Source organism: Hyalella azteca, unplaced genomic scaffold, assembly GCF_000764305.2.
Source record: "Hyalella azteca isolate HAZT.00-mixed unplaced genomic scaffold, Hazt_2.0.2 contig4675, whole genome shotgun sequence".
Classification (NCBI taxonomy): domain Eukaryota; kingdom Metazoa; phylum Arthropoda; class Malacostraca; order Amphipoda; family Hyalellidae; genus Hyalella; species Hyalella azteca.
Genome location: NW_025934886.1, coordinates 87,702 through 110,395, shown reverse-complemented (window position 1 = coordinate 110,395; position 22,694 = coordinate 87,702). Strand labels below are relative to the sequence as shown.

General features: G+C 37.3%; 1 protein-coding gene across 6 annotated transcripts in view; it reads left to right on the top strand.

Annotated features, from left to right (window-relative positions):
• The window catches only part of LOC108673787 (leukocyte elastase inhibitor), a 31,613-nt gene extending 9,814 nt beyond the window's left edge, over positions 1 to 21,799 (top strand). For 2 of the 6 annotated variants that reach the window (XM_018161660.2, XM_047880128.1), the window contains exons 2-9: positions 4,001 to 4,151; positions 4,425 to 4,622; positions 5,667 to 5,786; positions 5,999 to 6,098; positions 6,524 to 6,738; positions 7,333 to 7,518; positions 9,933 to 10,074; positions 20,803 to 21,799. In XM_018161660.2, the coding sequence (XP_018017149.1) occupies positions 4,001 to 4,151; positions 4,425 to 4,622; positions 5,667 to 5,786; positions 5,999 to 6,098; positions 6,524 to 6,738; positions 7,333 to 7,518; positions 9,933 to 10,074; positions 20,803 to 20,963 (1,273 nt within the window). In that variant the 3' untranslated portion in view covers positions 20,964 to 21,799. Of the gene's footprint in view, positions 1 to 1,474; positions 1,988 to 4,000; positions 4,152 to 4,424; positions 4,623 to 5,666; positions 5,787 to 5,998; positions 6,099 to 6,523; positions 6,739 to 7,332; positions 7,519 to 9,932; positions 10,075 to 13,263; positions 13,430 to 16,636; positions 16,801 to 19,136; positions 19,299 to 20,802 lie in introns of those variants that run through there. The other 4 variants (XM_018161657.2, XM_018161659.2, XM_018161658.2 and 1 more) reach the window with 4 other exon arrangements.
• The last annotated feature ends 895 nt before the right edge of the window (positions 21,800 to 22,694 follow it).

Here is a 22,694-nt window from a genome sequence, read left to right as displayed (position 1 = left end):
ATCAAAGGTGATAAAAAACTGGAAAAGACAAACAAAAATCCTAAAAACCTAAATATTACTGCTTATAAATTGTTCGCCTAACCTATATCTTATACAAAACTAATGTGTGATATCGACGTGCTGGAAACTATCCATCAACTAAAATACAGTTGCATTAAAAATTCTAGTGGAAAATACCGGAAATATTAATTTATTGGCCTTCGGTCATCTGAATGAAGTGTCAACAGATGCTTATTACGGAACATGAGATTTACGCATACAAATTTTCCGTTCACATGCAAAGGCTTTCAATGTTAAACAATTTCTATTTGATGATTCAATTTCCACTACAAACGATGACAACGAATATCCATGGTCTTTTATGAATGATTAAGAGAAACAAAATTGAGTTTTAATCTCAAAATTACATGCTGGGAACTTTTCCATACCACTATGTACAAAATTCATGTGAATTCCACGAGTAATAACACACAATGAAATTTATGGTTCACATTGTCTAAATAGGGATTCACTTTCTAAAGCACGAGCAAAGAGCGAACGTAGCTCTAATACGCCGTTGTACCAGGCCCAAATGGGTCAGAATGACCCACGCAAGGGTAAGAGGTGGCTCGGCTATTTGATCGAAGTCTCGCTCATTCTGAGTGCAAATTTCTACATCGATAAATCAGACTTTTTATTGTGAGGCGCTAAGATCATTTAGGGTCATTACTTAATGGTAGGTTATTACTTAATGGTAGGTAATTACTTAACTGTAGGTTATTACTTAATACTTGTTCTCATATTGATTCAAATTCATCGAATTTCATTCATTCCTGCTTTTCCTATCCCGTGATCAACCGAATCTTGTATTGATTTTTCATAAATTTTTTATAGCAACATCGTTCGCGTATCATTTTCGTTAGCGACAAAAACTGCTGATCATCTGACTACAGTTTTCCATTATTTGAATTACATTTATAGTCACTTGAATTACTATAGTCATATTATAAGAAGAGTAGAAAAATTCGATGGAAATTCCTAATGCTGGAGGTGCTCGGAGGTGTAATTTCAACTGTAGGTGCTTGTTAAAGCCCGGCCATCTAGTAATGAACGGTAATCCGTTTTAGCGAGTTGTCTGGAAATTGCACTCGTGCTTTTCTATTGTAATTCTAGATAGAAAATTAGTGTCAGATCGATTCTCTTTTCTATAGCAATCTAGATTCAATCTGAAACCTTAATTATATTTTAAGCTTTATTATGATAAATATATAAAAATTATATTATTATATTAAAAATTATAAAAAACTCCAAACAATATTGAACAAAACAGATAAATCAATATACTATATATTTAGATTTGATAAAGTTATGTAGGAAACCTAAACTGCGTTTATCAACAGTGCACGTCTAAAGAGAAGCCAGTGCAGAAAAAGTACGTTTGTGCGAACACTTGTTTATAAGCGCCTGCCAAAGTGCGCGCGAAAATTAAACAGGGGTTTTCGGTACACACTTGCTGCACCTGCAGCAGCAACACTGCTGGCGTCAGTGGCTACAACACGTCACCTATTACAGAAAAATCAACGCCAGTAATACGCAACATCAACGCTAGTAATACGCCACATCAACGCTAGTAATACGCCACATCAACGCTAGTAATACGCCACTGCAACGTTAGCAATACGCAACATCAACGCTACCTAATTCACGACCAAATCAGCGTCCTGTGAACATAGCTGCAAGAAGCACCACTCGCATTAATTGCACCAGCCTACACCTCCTACACTAGTCTGCAATATAGCCGCGCCACTTGCTCCAGCCTGCACCACTTGCGCCAGCCTGCACCTCTTACACCAGCCTGCGCCTCTTGCACCAGCCTGCACCACTTACACCAGCCTGCACCACTCGCACCAGCCACATCAGCAGCCAACATGACTCAGTACACGCCCGGCGTTCTAGTGAAGAACGTCAAGCCCGCCCCGCGCTCCAGCCTCCGTCTCCTGCTCCTAGCGTGAGTGCCACTGTACGCCACCAGGCGGTGCCACTGACTCCCATATTAAATGATACTATAACGGCGTATCAAGTTATACTGTAATTCTGTATCAGTGATACTGCAATGGTGTGGCTTTATCTCAGAATATAGTGCTGATATTTTAATGCTGTATCAAATGATACTGTGATGTCGTATCAGATGATACTGTAATTCTGTATCAAGGTATACCGTTATGGTGTATCAAATGACAATATAATGGTGTATTAAATTTTGTGCTAACATTATTGTATAGTTGCAAACGCCGATCGTTCAACGTTACGGGTGATTCTTATTATATTTATGCTGACTCATGCATGCCAGGAAATGAAGGTTATTTTGTTTTTAATTTTACTCAGAATGATGATGCAATTGTTTAATTTTGAAGTGCTGGTAAGGATTTGCTGTATTTGTATTACTGACTCGATTACAAACAAATATTATACCTGCCGAAAGTTAAATAAATGTATAAATGTTACTGTTTGCACTCTTACAAATCATACAAACTTATTCTCGACCGAAGAAATAACCAAATGAGTACAAATTGTCATCACTCGCAATAGTTAACATTTCCGCAGTTGTCATGAATATACTACTCGTTAATTACGGTATGAACTGTGACATCCATCTAAGTTAAAGTTAATAAAAATATTGATAATTTATAGTTACGAATTTAAGATTTCAACATTGAATTTTTTGCCGTATTATATTTAGCGTGTGATGTACACGATGCTGTGGTGTGCGTTGATTACATTAGTGTGTACAGTATAGTTACATACATTAGTATGTACAGTAGTTACATTACATTAGTTTTTATTATCAAAGTGCAAATACGGTCGGTTCTTGAAGTGACAGACAAGCTGGGGCTACATGTTTGCTTGAATATTAGCGTGTTCCTGCGCACTTAATATGTTTATTTTTAGATAATGACGGTGACTTATACTTGATGGTTATACTCACGTCAGGACTGTACCATGACCTGAAGGTTGTCAGACGAAATATATATTTACCAAGTCTTGTATTTGCATTTACCAATCTTTTACTTGCCAATTCTAATATTTATAAAGTTACACGTTTAATATTGCTCGTATTTGCCAATATTCAGATAAGTGAAAGTCTGGGTGCTTAATTAAAGATTGACGCTTCACTTGACTATAAACCGGCTGCTCGATGGCTTATTCACAATATACTTGCAGTGCTGGGATCGAATTTCAGTAGACCTGAAATTTAGTTCTTACACTCGGCGAAATGAATAGGTCATATTGTCCAAATAGTGACACACTTCCTGCATGTAGGCCGATATTGCACGTTCATGGGTTTTAATGTATGTCGGAAACCCGTCAATAATTCTCGATGATATTTAAAAGTCAAGATTCACAAACTTTCGTTTATATTTTTCCATTTAGGGCCTTCTAAGTTATTGGCAAACTGCCCGCTTGTTTGTTTGTGTACATTCCATCTGATCGATTCTCTGCCCTTGACTACGTATGGCTGTGGGCCCTCACCCTTGGCGCTGTTATATAGCTTCCATTTGTCCATCTAATTTTTATTGCTATCACTTGTCGCTGTTGTTGTTCTTTTCGCTGTTCTCTATTTCGGTGTTGCTATCTCACTTAGCACTGTTGCTATTTTCATTTTCGTTGTTGCTATCTCACTTTTCGTTGTTTCTGTCTCACTTTACGCTGTTGCTATCTCTCTTCTCGCTGTTGCTGTCGCACTTTTCGCTGTTGCTATCTCACTTTTCGTTGTTTCTGTCTCACTTTATGTTGCTATCTCACTTTTCGTTGTTTCTGTCTCACTTTACGCTGTTGCTATCTCTCTTCTCGCTGTTGCTGTCACACTTTTCGCTGTTGCTGTCTTCCTTTTCGTTTTTTCCATCCGTTTTTTGCTATGCCAACATTTGTCGTTACTGCTGTTAATTCATAATTAGCTTATATTAAAGCAAAATACTTTACTACTTTTAACGCATGTTTTTACAACTGTTTTTTTTTTCAGGTTACTGCTGTTGGCATTACTGTTGCTGCTGTTAACGCCTGTTGTGCTGTTGGTTGAAACGTCGCTGTTCACATCGCGCGCCGACATGTCTGACGAAAAATCCCTCGACCTCGCGACCAGCCTTAGTGCTTTCACCCTCGACATGTACAAGGTTAGTAGCCTTCTTTATTCAAATTTTAAATCCTTATAATGCTATCAGAAAATTGTTTACAGCTGATGAGTTTTACGTAAAAATTTTAGAATTTTTTAACACGGCTACATTTTTAGTTATCATGGAACTTGTGATCTTACGTCTTGAGACTTGACCATGAGTCGTTGACTCATTCTGAGAAATATTTATACGCAATTACTACGCATGCATGTTTTGTCGGCGAAGATTTCCTTCAGTAGATAGAGATTTAAACGCAATAATTATATTACCCAGGTTTTGTCGGAGAAAGCTCCAGAGAAAAACCTGTTCTTCTCACCACTAAGCGTGATGACAGCCCTCAGTATGACCCTCATGGGCGCTAAACAAGCGTCGCGCGATCAGCTCGCGGTTGCCCTCAAGCTTCACCCTCACTCCAACGATGCTGTTAAAACTGCCTTCGCTGCCGCCCTTGATGCCTTCAATAAAATGCCTGTACGTCGGGGTTTTTTATTGTATTATTATTGAATTTTCATTGTATTTTCAATTTAAATTGCTTATTGTATATATATTTTATACTGAATTTATAATGTACCTTCAACAAAATGCCTGTACGATGGTGGTTTTTAACTGTATTATTAATTAATTTATATCGTATTTTCAATTGATATTGTATTTCAATTTTATATTGAATTTATAATGTACATATCTTCACGAGAATGCATGTATGTTGCATGCTTAGTACTGCCGTGCAGAACAAATATTGTTGTAGTTTGGCAGAAGATTTTCTTTAATGCAGGTTTCATTGTCAATAAGAGGTGCTCTCTGGTCTTCAATGAAACCTGCATTAAACAAATATTGTGTACACTGTTCGGGAAAACATAATTAGACTGTTTGAAATGTAACGATGTTGCGCTTTTCTTTCAAGTTAGAATATGAAATCTGCACGATACTTGGAAAGCACGATAACATGATTTAGTTTCACGGGTGGGCCGCCACTATAGAACGCTGGTAAGATCGTTTAACACCGTTATTATAATCAATAATACGAACGAATAACTATTATGTTTTGTTATTTCGAACAGTTTAAGAGACGCATTTTACGCCATGTCACTGTCCAATATGATGCTAATGTGGCATGGCGATACTCATTAATTGCTGTATGTATGTATGATGTATGTATCAATGTATGGCTTTGCCCTAACAAAATTTAAATGCTAACCAGACTCTGCAACAGGGACCGCCCGGGACTCTGGAGCACGTAAATCAGCCGCTAATTTCCGTTTCGAACATTTGACGCAATATATATACAACTTCCTTTCTTGAATTTGGCTTTTTAGTTCCATTTTTTACTTTAAAGGAAGTAAAAAGTAGAATCATATTCACTTCTGTACTGAAACCGGCTCGTATTTTTTGCTTTCAATTTACAATGACAATGAAGTTTATTTTGCCTACAGGAAGGTCAGGTGCAAATATTTAGACTTTAATATGCGATGAAAATGAAGCTTACGATGACAATGAAGTGTATATTTACCGCAGGAAGGCGTGCAGAAGCTGTACGAACTTCATGTCGCCAACAATATGTACGTCTCGCACAAGCTAGACCTCCAGCAGGAGTTTTCCGATGCCCTGACGCAGCACTTCCAGGCCGCTGCTAAGGTAATGCCTCTTGATGTATAATTACCTTAGTAACCAGGTGCTGTATTACCTTAGTAACCAGGTGCTGTATTACCTTAGTAACCAGGTGCTGCATTACCTTAGTAACCAGGTGCTGTATTACCTTAGTCCAGGTGGTTGACTGATATGATCTCTGTCAGGTGGTTGACTGATATGATCTCTGTCAGGTGGTTGAGTGATATGATCTCTGTCAGGTGGTTGACTTCGGTGGCCAGACGGAGGCAGTGCGTCAAGAGATCAACCAGGCGGTCGAGGAAGCAACCAAGAACAAGATCAAGAACCTCATACCTGAAGGTATGGTGATGATGGTGATGATGATGTTGTTGTAGGTAATGATGAATGTCGCCAAAAAGTCCGAGGAAGTTGATATCAAGTTTCGAAAAATAAGATAAATGCACTCACTGGTATGAGTGCTGTAGAGTGTAGAGGCAAGTCATGTTGACATTCCACGACTGATCACGCTAAGAATGTGTGCATGCTGCTCTGCAAACCGCACACAAAAGACCTTGAATGTTTATTTCCAAAGACCTCGAAATCGTTAAAACAAAACGTGAATGTCTCTTTCCAAAAGACTTAAAAAAAATTTTCCAAAAAGACCTTGAACATCGCCTTCCAAAAGGCATTTTCCAATACACATTGAGCGTCATTCTCCAAAAGACCTGGAAATTTATTTTCCGAATGCCCTGAAACGTCTTCTTCCAAAAAACTTCTTGTCGCAGGCATCCTGGACGCTTTAACGCGTTTGGTGCTCGTGAATGCCGTCTACTTCAAGGGGCTCTGGACGAAGCCGTTTGACAAAGCCCGGACGCAAGACTTGCCTTTCTACACTGATGAGACTAACAGTGTCAATGTCCCCATGATGAAGGCCAAAGAGGAGTACAGATACATGATTAGGAAGGATCTCGAAGCTACCGTGCTCGGCATGGACTATCAGGTCAGTATCTTTAATATCCTTTGTATGTGTCTGAAAGTAGCAGCCCCCCAGGTCACGCTGGAGTATTCTTAGTATTCATCATAGTATTCTTCAACCCTCAGCCTCGGCAAACAGAAGTCTGGAATTGTACTTCAGTGATTCCATATTTCCGAAAAATTTGATAGCAAATGTTTTTTTTTTTTTTTTTGAAGAAAGTGCACATGATAAGCTAACTCCTGAATAACTGACTATCGCTTCACGGCTAAACTCTTTTTTTTTTTTGCGGTGAATGACATGTTGAACTACATTGTAGTGTCTGGTCCCTCATGACCACCAACTACTATAGTCACTTTGAAATTTAAACGTTAAAACCCATTAGTCACAGAATCATGTATTTAGTTTTAAATTCTATGCAACTTCTTTATTTCTACGTCAAATGATATCTTCTGAGTTACGTTTTAAATGTGAAATTCATTTAAAAGTGTTAGAATTAAATTAAATTAAAGACGCAGAATTTTTGTTTTCTATTTTTTTAAACTTGTTGCAATGGTGGCCTTAAAGCTGCAACTTGAGTCTTATGTGCTATATCCTCTCACTGAATGGTTCACACGACAGGGCGGCAACCTAAGCCTGGTTATCGTGCTACCAGACAAGCGTACGGGTCTGGCAGAGGTAGAGCGCAGGCTACAGGGGGTGGACCTACGCGAGCTCTTCGACTCGGGGCGAAAAGTTAAGGTGGAAGTGACCATCCCGCGCTTCAAGCTGGAGTACTCCGAGGATCTCGTCGCACCTCTTAAGTCGGTGAGTGATCATTATCAGTGCTAAATTAAACCTTTAAATAGTTATATTATTAAATAATAGTTATTTAAGTATCATTAATTAATTTAATAATATTTAATTATGTAATTATTATTATCTTTTTTAATCTATTTATTTTAATTATTTACTTTATAATATAATTTTTACTTCAATTATTTTTTTAATTTAATACATTTATTTATTTAATTTTTAATTATCAATATTAAATAATAGATATATTGCACCTCTGGTAGTTTACGATGTAGTAGAAATATTTCAAGCAAAGTCAGAAAGTTAAAATTCAATGTGGATGTCATCATCAAGCGTTTCAAGAACTACGAAGACTTTGTCAAACCATTCAAGTCTGCGAATGTTATTTATCAGTGAGTAATAAGTTCATTATTAGCGATTGATATGAGTTGATGATGGTCAGAGAGCGATGTTATGACCCTCCAGGAAAATGATGTCGACGCAATGTTGATTACGCAATGATTTCGTTGGAACAACGTTTAATGAACGTTATCTAACGTTAGACACAATGTTTACTGGACGTTATTTTAACGTCAGCCACAACGTTTAATGAACGTTATTTTAACGTCAGCCACTATGTTTATTGTAAAGTTTTTAACGTCAGCCACAATGTCTAATGAACGCTATTTTAACGTAAGACACAATGTTTAATGAACTTAATTTTAACGTCAGGCACAACGTTTAAGGAACGTTATTTTAACCAGGAATTTAAAAGCGCAAATTTATTTAAAAGACAATACCACAAAAATTCACCATATATTTATAGGAGGAAACGTTTCGGAGGCCAGCTCCATCGTCAGTTCATAACACAAAGTTCAGTTCAATCCTAGAAACACAAATACAATCAATTAGTAAAGTAAAATCCACTGTCAGGTATTAAAACTTGAAGCAAGTAAATGAGACATGAAATAAACGCTATATAATAAACGGCCTATCTATTTACTATTTCAATAGGAAAGGAGCTGAAAGCGGCATTCAGACTAGGCTTCTTTTTGAATATATTCAGGGATTCTAAAATTCGTAGATCAGTAACACCGGATGTGAAAGCAAGAACTTTACAATCATTATCAGATACAGAGGTGTTGCATTGCCCGGCATGAACACGTACAGCAGGAGGTGGATGTGCAAGTAGCTTCCCCGTTCTATAACACCTGCCCTTATGCTCTGACAACCTTACAGAAATTGCGTGAAGTCATACCGACGCACGCTGATGCGCACTGTGCACAACTATATCTGTAAACTAGTGACGAACGCATGCATAAGAACAGGAAGGGTATCCTTATACCTGAGAAACGAGCCGATTCTAAAATTGTTAACTAACAACACATGAAGATTTACATCCGGAAGGTATTTAGCGAATAAAACTTTTAATTCCTTTGACATAGTCTTAGATGCGGGGCCAAAGTAGGGAAAAGAACAGTTAACAACGTTCCTATTGTCACACTTGGGAACTACTCCAGTATATTGCTTGGACATAACCTTTTTAAATTGGTTAAACACCAGGTGCGATGGAAAGCCATTTTGTGAAAAGATACTGCGCAAAAATTCAAATTCAGAGTGCATGGCTAAGAAAGCTGGGCAAATGCGAAAGCTGCGATTTATCATTGTTTGGATCCCATTTAATTTTAAAAGCCAATTCTCTATAACCGATATGTTGAGGATACTTTTTTGATTTTTAAGCATCCCTCTCATGTGGGTCTTTTTTTACTATCTTAATCTCCAACATAAGTCTATCAAATTCACCATAGAGCTTGAATCAAACAATAGTTTTTCTTTAATTGAGTGCAAAGTTACCAAAGCTAATGGCAGTTTCCAAACTTATGTGTTTATAAAATCAACATTTACGGGCTTAAGCACCAGCATTTTTAGCTTCTGTTCTTTTCGTTTCAAATTAAATGGGAACCAAGCAATGATAAACAGGGATTTCATTGATATCAATGATGATATCATTGATATAGAATTGCGTGACGTCATACCGCCAACTTAATGATATCATTGATATCATCAGGGATATCATAAGATATAAATTAGCATTTGCTATAGGTATTGTCTTTGCTTTTAAATTCCTGGTTAACTTGCGATTTAAGCAAGCAAGTGATTTTAATACGTCATTTTAACGTCAGACACAACGTTTAATGAACGTTATTTTAACGTCAGCCACAACGTTTAATGAACGACATTTTAACGTCCGACACAACGTTTAATGAATGTTATTTTAACGTCAGACACAACGTTTGATGAACGTTATTTTTACGTCCGACACAACGTTTAATGAACGTTATTTTAACGTCAGACACAACGTTTGGTGTGAGCGACATGTTCTTGACATTATGTCCTACGGTAGTTGGGTGTGAGCGACATGTTCTTGACATTATGTCCTACGGTAGTTGGGTGTGAGCAACATGTTCGGGTCTTCAGCGGATCTGAGCGGCATAGGAGGGCTGCCCGGCGACCTCTACGTCTCCAATGTGCTGCACAAAGCCTTCATCGACGTCAACGAGGAGGGCAGTGAAGCCGCCGCTGCCACGGGTGAGTGCACCGCATTTTTTAGTGTACAGGGCCCATCATACTTTAAAAAAAAAGTTAAGAGATCATAAGTTCATGAGCCAATCATTGACGGCCTTTCAAGCCAAATCCACTAATCACAGACAAGAAAATAGAGCGTAAGTACTTACGTTCACTTAGCGAGTAGCGAGTTTTGAAAGTATGGGCCCAGTTATGTTTTTAATAACTTAGGCCGTACTATCAAAACTCGCATAGGTAGACGTTGCAGCCTAATATTGGTATAGTTGGACAAAAGCTGTTCTTCAATACAAGTTCCGTTGAAGTCCAAAGTCTTCAATAAAACTTGTATTTAAGGTTGCTCCCCAAGTACACGTAGATGTAGATTTATAGAATGTGATTATTGGGTTTAGCTTGAGAAGCAGTCAGTGATTGGCTAACGGAGTTACGAGCTCGCAAATAGTTTTGATAGTACGGCCCTAGTTCCCAGTTCGTTTTTAATATCCTGAACAACTTCAAGATTCTAGGTATGATATGCATTTAATTTGGTAATGGTCTTCAGGGTCAGACTGGTCACTTAAATGTGTGTGATTTTTAATTTTTGCGTATATTCTGCGTGTGAGCTTAACACCCTGAGCTTTCACTGCGAGTTAATTGTATGAAATATCAAATTTTTGGGCTACGTAAACTTCGGTGATAATCTTTGGTTTTTATGTTACTTATATTTTTTTAATTTAACTGAGATTTACTGTTTCCATTTATGACGAATTGGTGCCTGTTGGCTTTTTTGTGATCATATGCAGAAGTGTTCCACTTTGCGATAAAAACACTTAATTCTTTCATGATTTAAAAATTATCCCTTTGTTGTTCTCTTTGTTATTCTATTCAAGCTCTGCGAAATTGGCAAATGCAAACCTTCACAATATTTGATCAGACTAAGACTGCCTTCATTCATGTAAAACGAAGAAATATTCGAATAAAGTTTGAATGATATAATTCCCATGTAATCAATTTCGTTTTATGGCGTCTAAAAAGTGTCATTAGGGGCAGTTTTTGGTTAATGGAGTCTGAATATTCTATTAAAAAGTTTATACGTTGTCAATGGTTAACGCCAGCGTAAAGGTAAGTAAGTAAAAAATTATAGCATTTTTTCTAGGATTTAACAATTGTAAGTAGATAAAATAATGAGATCCTTATTGTGAATACTGAATTGGTTCAATGTAATTATTCTTATCGGAATCACTACTAATAGTTTGAAATATTTTTTTTGAAAATGGGCGCTATGATTGCAAATAATATTGCGTTCTCATCGAGCGGTAACTGAACTAAATTGAGATTCGCGACAAAAATGACAAAAGTTCCAGGAAATGTATCATCAGTGAGATATGATAATGAAGCTTAGTGTTAGCAGTTGCTATCAAGCAGATCCAGTATGAGATATTATATTCGAGAAGTCTTAGATTCATTAGATTCAACTTAATTAAATTTAATAGTGAAGCTTGAGAAGCTCGCGTGTAGGAAAAAAAATGCTATCAAACTGATAAATATCCCAATTAGTTACTCTACAGCAGCGAAATATCCCTAGTAGTTACTCTAAAGCAGCTAAATATCCCTGCTAGTTACTCTAGAGCAGCGAAATATCCCTAGTAGTTACTCTAAAGCAGCAAAATATCCCTAGTAGTTACTCTAAAGCAGCAAAATATCCCTAGTAGTTACTCTAAAGCAGCAAAATATCCCTAGTAGTTACTATAGAGCAGCGAAATAACCCTAGTAGTGACTCTAAAGCAGCGAAATATCATTAGCAGTTTCTCTGCAGCAGCGAAATATCCCTAGTAGTTTCTCTGCAGCAGCGAAATATCCCTAGTAGTTACTCTGCAGCAGTAAAATATCCCTAGTAGTTACTCTGCAGCAGTGAAATATCCCTAGTAGTTTCTCTGCAGCAGTGAAATATCCCTAGTAGTTACTCTGCAGCAGTGAAATATCCCTAGTAGTTACTCTGCAGCAGTTAAATATCCCTAGTAGTTACTCTAAATTAAGCAGCGAAATATCCCTAGTAGTTACTCTAAAGCAGCGAAATATCCCTAGTAGTTACTCTGCAGCAGCGAAATATCCCTAGTAGTTACTCTGCAGCAGCGAAATATCCCTAGTAGTTACTCTGCAGCAGCGAAATATCCCTAGTAGTTACTTTACAGCAGTGAAATTGCCTACTTGAATTTGAGCTAACAATGTAAATTTTCATGATGCATATCAGGGCATAATGAACGAAGTAGCCAAAATATCTTTCTTGAGGAAAGAGATGAATGCAAACAGATAATCGATCCTGATCCTACGATGAGGATCAATGACCATCAAGATCGATGTTTGTTAACATCCAGATTTTTTTCGCAGGTTCATAACTAACTATATAAAATCAATTTAGAAGATGGAAGATGAGCTAATTAGAATGCGAGTGAAATCTGATATAAATAATACTGAAAAAATCTTAGAAATCTTATTAAAACAATATACCGACCTGCTGTTTGCATGTGTGGGGAATTATTTGCAACTGCATTCTAAAGACTTTCACTTCCTAAAGTTTTCGATGTGCGTTTCCGATGTTTTAAATTCAAAGACTACGCGTGTTTTCAAAGCCCTATTACAAAAATATCATTTGCAATTTAGATGTGTCACCAACGTAGATTTGTAGCTATCGAAATTAAGATAAGTGTCTTACTTACGGAGCCGAAGTGCGCACGTTTTGAAATTTTTAGAACTGTTGGCTTGTATTCAGATCAAATTAAACTCGCTAAAAAAGTAACATGTAGAAACCCACCAGACAGCAAATAACATTTTTCGAGCTTTTATCTAATTTTCACTTTTGATTGCGGAACAATCCAAGTTGGACCCTGAACCGACCCCTCCGAAATTCAAGTAATTCACATCCTGCCAAATGTATGTGATGCATTTGCATATTTAACTTAAATTATTAAACAACGCATTCTATGTCGCTATTCCATAACAGTGGAACATCGGATTCTCAACGTAAAAAAAATCATAATTTTACAGAACTTCATATTTAAATGCTCCGCTATTATTGTTAACGGACTGTGGCGACTGCTTCTCGAGCTTGAAGCTAGAGATGGTGACGACCATATTGACTTTTAACTGTCCTCATTTTCATAAAATAGGTTTAATGAATATAGTGAACTACCTCTTAATTTCACTCGCCGATAACAGCCGTCGTCATGAGACTAAAGTGTGCGCGTCCAATGGCCACACCCACGTTTACTGCCGATCACCCATTCTTCTTCCTGTTGGGGGAGAAGCAAAAGTCGGGGGCCGTTCTCTTCTGTGGGCGCCTTTTGCGACCATAAGTGCCAGCCCAGTTGTACTCTGTGTCGAGGTACCTACTCCCCGAGTCTGTTGGAATATTTCTGTTGAAAATTGTGGTTATCACGATATTATTGGCTCAGTATGATTTCAAATGGGTTCACGTTGAAACTAGTTGACGTTGAGATTAGTTCACGTTGAGATTGCTTCATGTTGATATTGCTTTATGTTGAGATTGCTTCATGTGGAGATTGCCATGCTTTGAACTGGCAATCAAAGATCACATAACACGGTTAAAAATGGCAGTCGCTCAACCCGCATGCCGATGTGACATCTGTGAACTGCCTACAACTTAGAGCATTGATGCAGAGAATTTTTTGTTGCATGCGGTACGGTTTGATATTAGTACATTATTTCTATCGCTCACTTGCCTCGATTCTGCATGTTATGGAATCGATAATGGGTACGTATAATAGATGCATGGGGACTGCCTCTCTGACTCCAGTGTTTAAAACTTCTTTGCATTTACATTATAATACGAATCGTATTAAAGCTTGTGGTTTTGTCTTGTTCTTGCCAAATTCGTCTCGTTTGTTGATTATTAATCATTCTTCTAGATTGTTTATTGCAAAACTCAATTTTGTCGTGAAACTTTGGTTTAGAAGGAATCACGAGTTGAATGTAAACTTATGTTGTGTTACTGTATATTGAAGTTGAATCGAAGTACTCAAATTTATTCAGATCCAAAGAATCCACGCAAAAACCAATTGTTTTACAGGCTCAAAATCACGGGAACGTATTTTTATAATTTCTCATGCTTCTTGAGAAGAGTTTTTTTATGACTGCATCAAATTGACGGACAGCGTGACACACTTTCTTGCACTGCTCCATGGTAATGGATCGAATGATGGATCCATCCTGGTTCCATCATGAGTTCCTTCCTGGACGTGGTGCTGGTAAGACATGCGTCGCTCCGCGTGAATTTATTGCCGCGGGCCTGATTTTACGTCGGTTCTTGAGTTTGAGCTGTTAGTGCTATCCTCAAATCTGAGCTCACGTGTTATGAATCCAGTGAAGTGATCGTGGTTATAGATCAGGGAACTCATTAAGCCACTAAAAGTGTGGAAGTCAGTTGGAAGTGTTCAGGCCAGACTAATACTTCCAAATTTCGTAAATGTTGTAATTTTTGGAAAAAATATATTCGGATTTGCTAGATTAAATTTAACTCAGTAATCAAAATTCAAGTTGAAAATCAAAACAGTCTTTCCTCGGTAAAGAAGTGAATCAGCGGTATTAAAGTGTGATAGGCACAAATAATTAGATATTTAAAGAAAATACAGTGAATGCATTGGAGACTCAAGTGTGCAGGAAGTGTGCATTCGAGCCCAGGCCTCAACTAAATTTTATTACTCTTATCCGGTCGCAGACCGCCGCCAACCGCCGCCAAATTCCTTACGCTGGAACCCTCTACGCTATAGTGTAGCTACGGCAAGACTACCTATAAATAGTAAAATTTTTCGAACTAACTATCCATTGAAATAGTGAATCTTGAGAAACAGAATTAGTGCAACTAGATAAACAAATTAGAAAAAAATACGGCAATATGGCGAAATGTGTTGTGATTGAGCCCACTAAGGGAAGTTCATGTCCAATCTGCCGTAAATCTTGCAGAGCACCATTAGCCGTTAAATGCAACAAATGCCGTTCGTTTATACACCTTCGATGTACAGCACTCTTGCTTTACGTTCTCGTGAGGCTTGACCAGACCAGAGTTTCATATGAATGCGAACACTGCGTTATGAGAGATTGCGGAGAGAAATACAACGTGAGTAAAACGAAACTTCTGTCAGCCATGAATGTTCGGCAAACAGACACATCCAGTACAGCCTCTTCCATTTATCTCCCTACCAGCCTTACCCCCTCCCCCTCCCATTCCCCCTCCACCTCCACCTCCTATGCCCATCCGATCTCCTCCCCACTCTTCCCCCCCATCCCTAACCCTGTCATAAACTGACGTGCAACAAGGATAATTCCAGGCTTGAAGGGCAAGTCCTATGAAGACAGATTGAAGATTATGAAGCTTCCAAGCCTCAGTTATCGACGTTTGCGTGGGGACCTCATTGAAATATACAAGTATACTCATGGTTTATACAAGGTCCCCGAAGGATTACTAGAATTTGAAACAAGAACCAACACCAGGGGCCACGGCTATATACTAAAAAAACTGCGCTGCAACTTCTCCACGCGACAAAATTTCTTCTCGCTTCGAATCACCGACATGTGAAACGGCCTCCCCAATGACATCGTTGGCGCTCCAAGTATGAACGCGTTCAAGAACAGACTAGATAAGCTATGGAAAAATATATGTTCAGATTTGAAATGCCTAGCACCATATCGAACCCGGTGGAAGTCTAGTAGCTACTAGATCTTGAAACTATAGTCAGTCATGAAAATATCCGGTCAAATGACCGGATATTATGACCGGATATCCGGTCAAATGACCGGATAGTCAAATATTAGATCTTCTGTGAACAAGGCACGAAAAGGAAAAGGATCGGCGACAGGCCACATCAGGCCTACACTTCAGCGCCGAGATCAATATGTTATGTGTCAGTAATGACTGGTTTCTACTTCTCTTTGTGGTGTTGTCCTGACGTTCGTGTTTGAATTTTGGAGGTTACTGGTGATGACCTGTAATATCAAGAGAACATTTCTTCATGAATACCGCTGCAATTATTGTCGGTAGTCAGCGCAGCATTATGTTTACCTCTGTATTCTATTTCCGTCTCGAACATGTTATATCTCTGCCACCCGCGACTTCGAATTTGTGGTGTTTCAAATTTTCTGGTAGTTGGATTTTTAGTTCATAAATACTATTCGGTAGATGCGTTCGCGTGAAAGTTTTTCTTTGCTCCCTCCCTCAAAAAATATAAAAAAATAATATTTTTTTGATCCTCTTCCATCATTGCAGTCATCAATCCTACTGCAGTTGAATTCGTTCGATTGATTCTATGGTTCTGTTTTCCTATTTTGGTCACGGAACAGAAATTTATTTGCCCAATGCTTAGAGATTTAAAATACTAGCTAATAAGAAGTTGTGTCATTCCCAAATTACTCCAGTAAAGATGAGTTTTGAGTAAATCCCCTCATTTAATTTTCGAGCTTTTAAACTTTGCGAAAAAAATTTGGAAATAACTTTGCGCAACGAAAACGAGACAGAATATTTTTATTAGATTGGATTTGTTTTCATTTGACCTGTTGTGGTTTTTCTCGCGAACAGCCGTTATCATGATGCTGTGCGCCATGCCCATGCCCGACCCCATCTTCACGGCAGACCGTCCATTTTTCTTCATGTTGGGGGAGAAACAAAAATCTGGGGTAATTCTCTTCTGCGGCCGCCTTACACAACCGCAGGCGTCGGCCTAAGTCCGTCACCTGACTTAGGTACTCACTTTTTAGGTGGTCGTTTTTAGAGTGCATGAAAAGTAACTACTAACTTGAACGCCACATCGTCCTTTGCACGCCACATAGTTCTTTATTTCTCTTAGTGGACAAATGTAATGAAAGACGGACATTTATTCCGAACGCGGTTTGTGTTCAGATGCATCGCTAACTCGAGTAAAACCACCTCCTTACACGAACTTTAAAATTTAAGAACCTATAGTAGAAGTAAATTTCTTTGATCTTTGTGGCCCTGATACATCTATTTGTAAAAAGTCTACATCTTTTCACCAATGACATCTCGAAAAATGAGTGAATAAACTTTGGTATTTCAATTATAAACTTGGCAAAAACCTTATTTGGCTAACGCTGAAGACCTGCTGATTTTGCTGATGGTAATAAAGTGTCAACGGCCATTTTGAAATGGATGTTTGGGTAACTTGATTTTCCGCGCAGCCGTGCTTAGTTCTGAATGAAAATGCCTGTTTTCGAAAAAAGCTTTTTTTATTTGGCTCTTACCTATAAAAAAATTTTCATGACTCACTCATGAAAAATTAAACTTGCGTTTAATCGACGAAAACATTTGGTGGTTGAGTTCAGTTTTAACTGAATGTAGGAAGTGCCATCTCATTCAAATTAAAACTGCACATCAATTAATAGATATATTTTTATTTTACTGGTGCAATCTCGCATAGAATCTAATTCATGATTTATTATCACCTTTATTGCATTAGTTGTTAACGGGCTGTTTGAATTTTGGAGGTTACTACTTTTCTACTATTTCTGTTTTCTATTCTTATCTTCTCCATTAACTAATCTGTATTGCTTTAAGATTTAGTCCACTTACACATTTCCGTTTCTACTTGGTATTTTTCCCAATCATCAGGAAACATTGCTTTCCTGATAATTTCCAAGGCTTCTTGCATGCTTTCATTTATTACTAATTAATGTGACGCATTTGAAATTCTTGAGTTGCTGTAAGATTTAAAATTGAAGCTTGAATCTGCCAAGCTCTTGCCTCGTTTCTTCTTGGGCAACAAAACTACGCATTAGGAAGGCTACGACAGAATGGAAATAAAATGTTTATAATTTTTAACAAATTCGAGGTTTTCCTGGTTATGACAGACACAAGAAATGAAGTTGTTGATTATTCAAATTGGCAAGAATAGATTGCGTTGCGTCTTTGTGATGATGAACATTTAGAAGGTACCAAAAATTGAAAGTTAGATGTAATCCGTTTTACCCTAACAAAATTTAGAGGCGTGTGCGACCCTGCATTAGGGCCGCCCATTACTCGGGGAGCACGTAAATCAGCTTCTCTATATGCCCGCTTCGGCTCAGGGTTTGGAGGCAGCCTCTTTGCAGTTTGCTAACTCGGTATGACTCGGCTCGACCAACACTTCTCATACTCTCAGGCGACTATAAAGTTGGATAGGAGATTCTGACCAGAAACTGATTTCGATCGGGTGACCAAGCAGTCCCAGAATAACTTTGCGCCGAATGTAGCGACTATTCGGCCGAAACCTAGGCGTTCCCCAAATTTTGTTAGCGAAGGTAGGTACTTTAATCATAATGAAATTATGGTGGTCACCCTAGCTAGGTTGTAATTAGAAAATTGCTATGCGTTTTGAAAAGAGGATGAAAAGAGGAGATTATTCTGTTTCTGCATCCGGTGGCCCGGTTGGACGATTTGTCCATGATTGAGTACCATTACCATGTTCTAAGTACCAAGAAAAATGACGGGAACGAAATAAAGTCAAATTCAGCGCTGAAAAAGAATTCGTGGCGTAAGCTGAACGACGAGAATTCTTCCGTTGATGGTTGATAGAAGTACGAAACAAAATGGTATCTCGTTTAAATTGTCAAATTGAATGCAAAGAAAATCAAATCATACATTAAATAACATATGAAAACTGCACTCAACCTACTTATCTGTATGCAATGTCTCAAATTAATAAAAAACACTAAATAAATAAATAAAATAAGCGAAAAAATGAAAATAACTTCGAACGGTGGCAAAAATTCCTGCACGATCGCTATTATTTTTTTCACAATTTGAAATGAAATTAATCCTAATGCCTGATATTAATCAATGTCGTCCCTATTCAAGTTTCTTGCATTTATTTTTTTAATATATATTTTTTAATTTTCTGCTTTTCGAATTTTTTTGTTTTGTTTCTCATTTGTTTTCCTCAGTCGTTGCCCTCGTGGTATAAACAGTCAAAGTTTTTTCGCTATCAACGAAAATCGCGCAGGTTTGCCGCAGTAGCACACAGCCTAAAATTAATGGTTAAGACGTTAGTTAACACAACATGCCTTTTGGTACCACCCTCTAACAGCCGTCGTTATCAAGGCGGCAGCGGCAGTGAGGTACCCTGAGTTCACAGCAAACCGTCCATTTTTCTTCATGTTGGGGGAGAAAAAGAAATCTGGGGTAATTCTCTTCTGCGGCCGCCTTACACAACCGCAGGCGTCGGCTTAAGCCTTACCTGCAGATTTAGGTACGGTACTTGCCACTTGTGTGCAAGTTAAATTCCCTGTATGGAATAACATTCTATTACATACTCTACCGTGAATTCGATCAAAAGGCATTATGAATTCGATGAGCTATCCAAAAGTTTAATAGTAAAACCGATTCAGAAATTGAGGTTGAGACTCCCAGTTATTTGTTCAATGAGTACTTAATGACCGAAAAAGTGCAAAAACCCATCATCGAGTGATTCATATTTGGCTTTATATATGATCCAAAAACTGTTTGGTATTCAAATCATTCAACATTTGAAAATGCAATGCAAAAGTTAGGTTTATGTGGTACATTATATTTTTCCGGTCAACAGTGAATTATTCGTCCTCAATTACAACCTTAATTCGTGATTCGGGAAGTTTTTTGCTATTTTTTCTAGGATGCAGGAGATGCAATTTAGAATTGTGTATAAATACATATAATGCTAAAATATACAATGCAATCTGCCAAATCCAATTTAATGCTGTTTTGCGCGTTCAAAAATGGCCAAAAATGCAACTCCTTCCACATCTTTGGAAAACAAAATAGCAAGAAATTATTTATGTCTAATGTAACTTCGAAGCTTAAACCTGATTCTTTAACCTGTATATTCCTGTTTTGACACTTATGGGCCTCGGCAGTGGATATTGTCGATTGTTCTTTTACATTTTTCTGTAGGTTTATATTCCGTTGCTTCTGTTTCCTACATATTTTCTCATATTCTTTCTTGCAGCATATAAAAATTATCACCATTTGAGAGAGAGAATGATTTTTTATTATTATTTACGATATGTTATTTTTAAACTGCTAAGTCTTCTTTGTATTTTTAATTTATTATATAATATAATATTGTACACTTATTGCTCATTGTATTGCACACTTGCAATTTAGCGTCTTTAAAGCTGTTTTTTCCGTAACCTGAAGTAGTTTTTTTTTATAGTACTGCTGTCAATAAATTTAAGAAATATTGTACGTCTTGCTTTTCTCATCTTTAACCTGGGTATTGTTTCGATGAATCTTTTTAGCTTAAGTTTGAGTCGAAACTTGTGCTTAAGTTTGGGTCTAAACTTGTGCTTGAGTTTGGTTCTGGACTTGTGCTTGAGTTTTTTCTGAACTTGTGATTGAGTTTGGTTCTAGATATTTTTCGTGATTATGGGACAAACGGGCGATTGTTTCTAATATTACGCCTAGAATGTTGCATTACCTAATTATCAATTAATGTCACTCAGGAACTTTTTATTTCAAAGCGATATTCATTGCTCATTTAACCATTAAACTTATTCATGAAATATTTGTTCATCAAACTTATTCAATATCTCACATTTATTAGCGTTATTCGAGCGTTCTTCAATTTACGGTAGTCATGACTTCCTTTTCTCATGAACGCTGCTCATAAATTCTTGAAATATACACAGTTTTTGATATTTTTATATATTTATATTATTCTTAACATCCTTGATTGTTTATTAATGACTTGAAATATTCCTTTCCCGCGACTACAGCCCAGGTGATCATGGCCCGTATGGCGATGGTGCGCACCATTCCGCCGTTCGTAGCGGACCATCCCTTCGTATTCCTCCTGCAGGATCTGCAATCCGGAATTACGCTCTTCGCCGGACGGTATTCCCGCCCGGACGCTCTGCCACCCAAACAAGAACTTTAACTTTGAAATGTTTCTTATTTTGATATATAAATCGAATAAATTACTGTGGTATAGGATGTCCTTCTCTGTAAACAGGACTCTGAGTATTATTAATATAAATAAAGAAAGTTTTTTACTGCTGCAAATTAAGTCCTTCCCTTCTTGATGGCATCTAATACCAACTAAAATAATAATAATATTCAATTCATATATTAACGTCTTTATTATGTGGTGTGTGTAGCTTCAAATCTCTGAACGAAGAACTCTAAAATGTTAGTATTTTTATACGAAATAAATGCATTTTCGATTCCCATTAAAGTGTGAAGATATAAATTAATTTCTAGATTTTCCTGTGTGTGAGGAACGTTTGAAAGGAACATATTGTTGCAAACTTATTATAAAATGAAATTTTGCAAATTTCGTTTCATTCGTCAGCAACATTTGGCGAAGATATGAATTTCCAAAATTCTAAAACATGAGTTTTATTAGGCCTAGTAATGCATTTTATTGCCCAATGCAATTTGCCCATTCATTGGGCTATGAATGCTTTGTCCGATATAAACAAGAAATTAAAATGTTCTCTTCTCACCAATGTAGGAAAAGGAGACAATATTCTTGATGTATCGAAAATAGTTCGAAACATTTTGATACATTAATCGAAAATTAAAATTTTTAAGCATAGTTCATTTGAAAAGGGTTTCAACTGTTGTAAATTAAATCTAGAACAAAACTAAAAATGAATTATATCTCCATTCAGTGTAAATCGATAGAGAAAATAATGGAATATTGGATATGGATATAGAAATACTGCATTCCCACTATACCTTCTCTTGCGTAATAAATTTTTGCAAACTTCACGAAATGCAAAATTGTTGTACTCCTTGGTCATCCGAACAGCATTGATGCATTGATTTTAAGAATGACAATTTTATGAACTTCCATAAATATCCGAAAATTTATAACTAATATGATGAAATAAACGAAAATCGATTCAATTTAATAATAAATTCCATCCTTCTCCTTCCTTACATCGAGCACTGCAATTGAGATTTGAATAACAACCTCTTACACTTCGCATACACTGACTGGAAACCTATATTTAGTTTGAATCAAGCATTAAAATAATCAAGTATTAAGCAAAATGTATCACTTAGTTATAACATAAACATCTCGTTCGTACAGCTTCATTATTTGCTGTGCTGTCCAGGCTACATTTAACATAAATCAAACTTATTAAAATTATTGACCTTATATGTTATTGCTTGAATTTGATGACCAATCCTAGATAGTCTTATCACGGTACTTAACTAGTCAGGAATCTATTCAGTGTAAGCAGTACTCGTGAAGAAGTCCTTAGGCGAAGTTTCTGAAATTTACGTGACTCTAAACCTAGAAGTCGCTCTACATAACATAACATAACATAGTGATGTCGGCGCTGAAGTGTAGGCCTGATGTGGCCTGTCGCCGATTCTTTTCCTTTTCGTGCCTTGTTCATAGATCTAAACTCGTGTCATTTGACCGGATCTTTTCATGACTGTTCAACTTCGAACAGCTGATACAAATGAGATCTTCGCATAGTTCACAGGTGACCATCTGGACTTCGCTCAAAGAGATCTCTTTGCAGTACTTGCAAACTTTCATCTCCAGCTGGGCTGATTTGGTTTTATTTTGTGTTCTAGAGGCCATAGACGGCTTTTCGACTATCTTTTTTATTTTCTGTCCAGCCATTATTAAATTATTAAATGCGCGAAC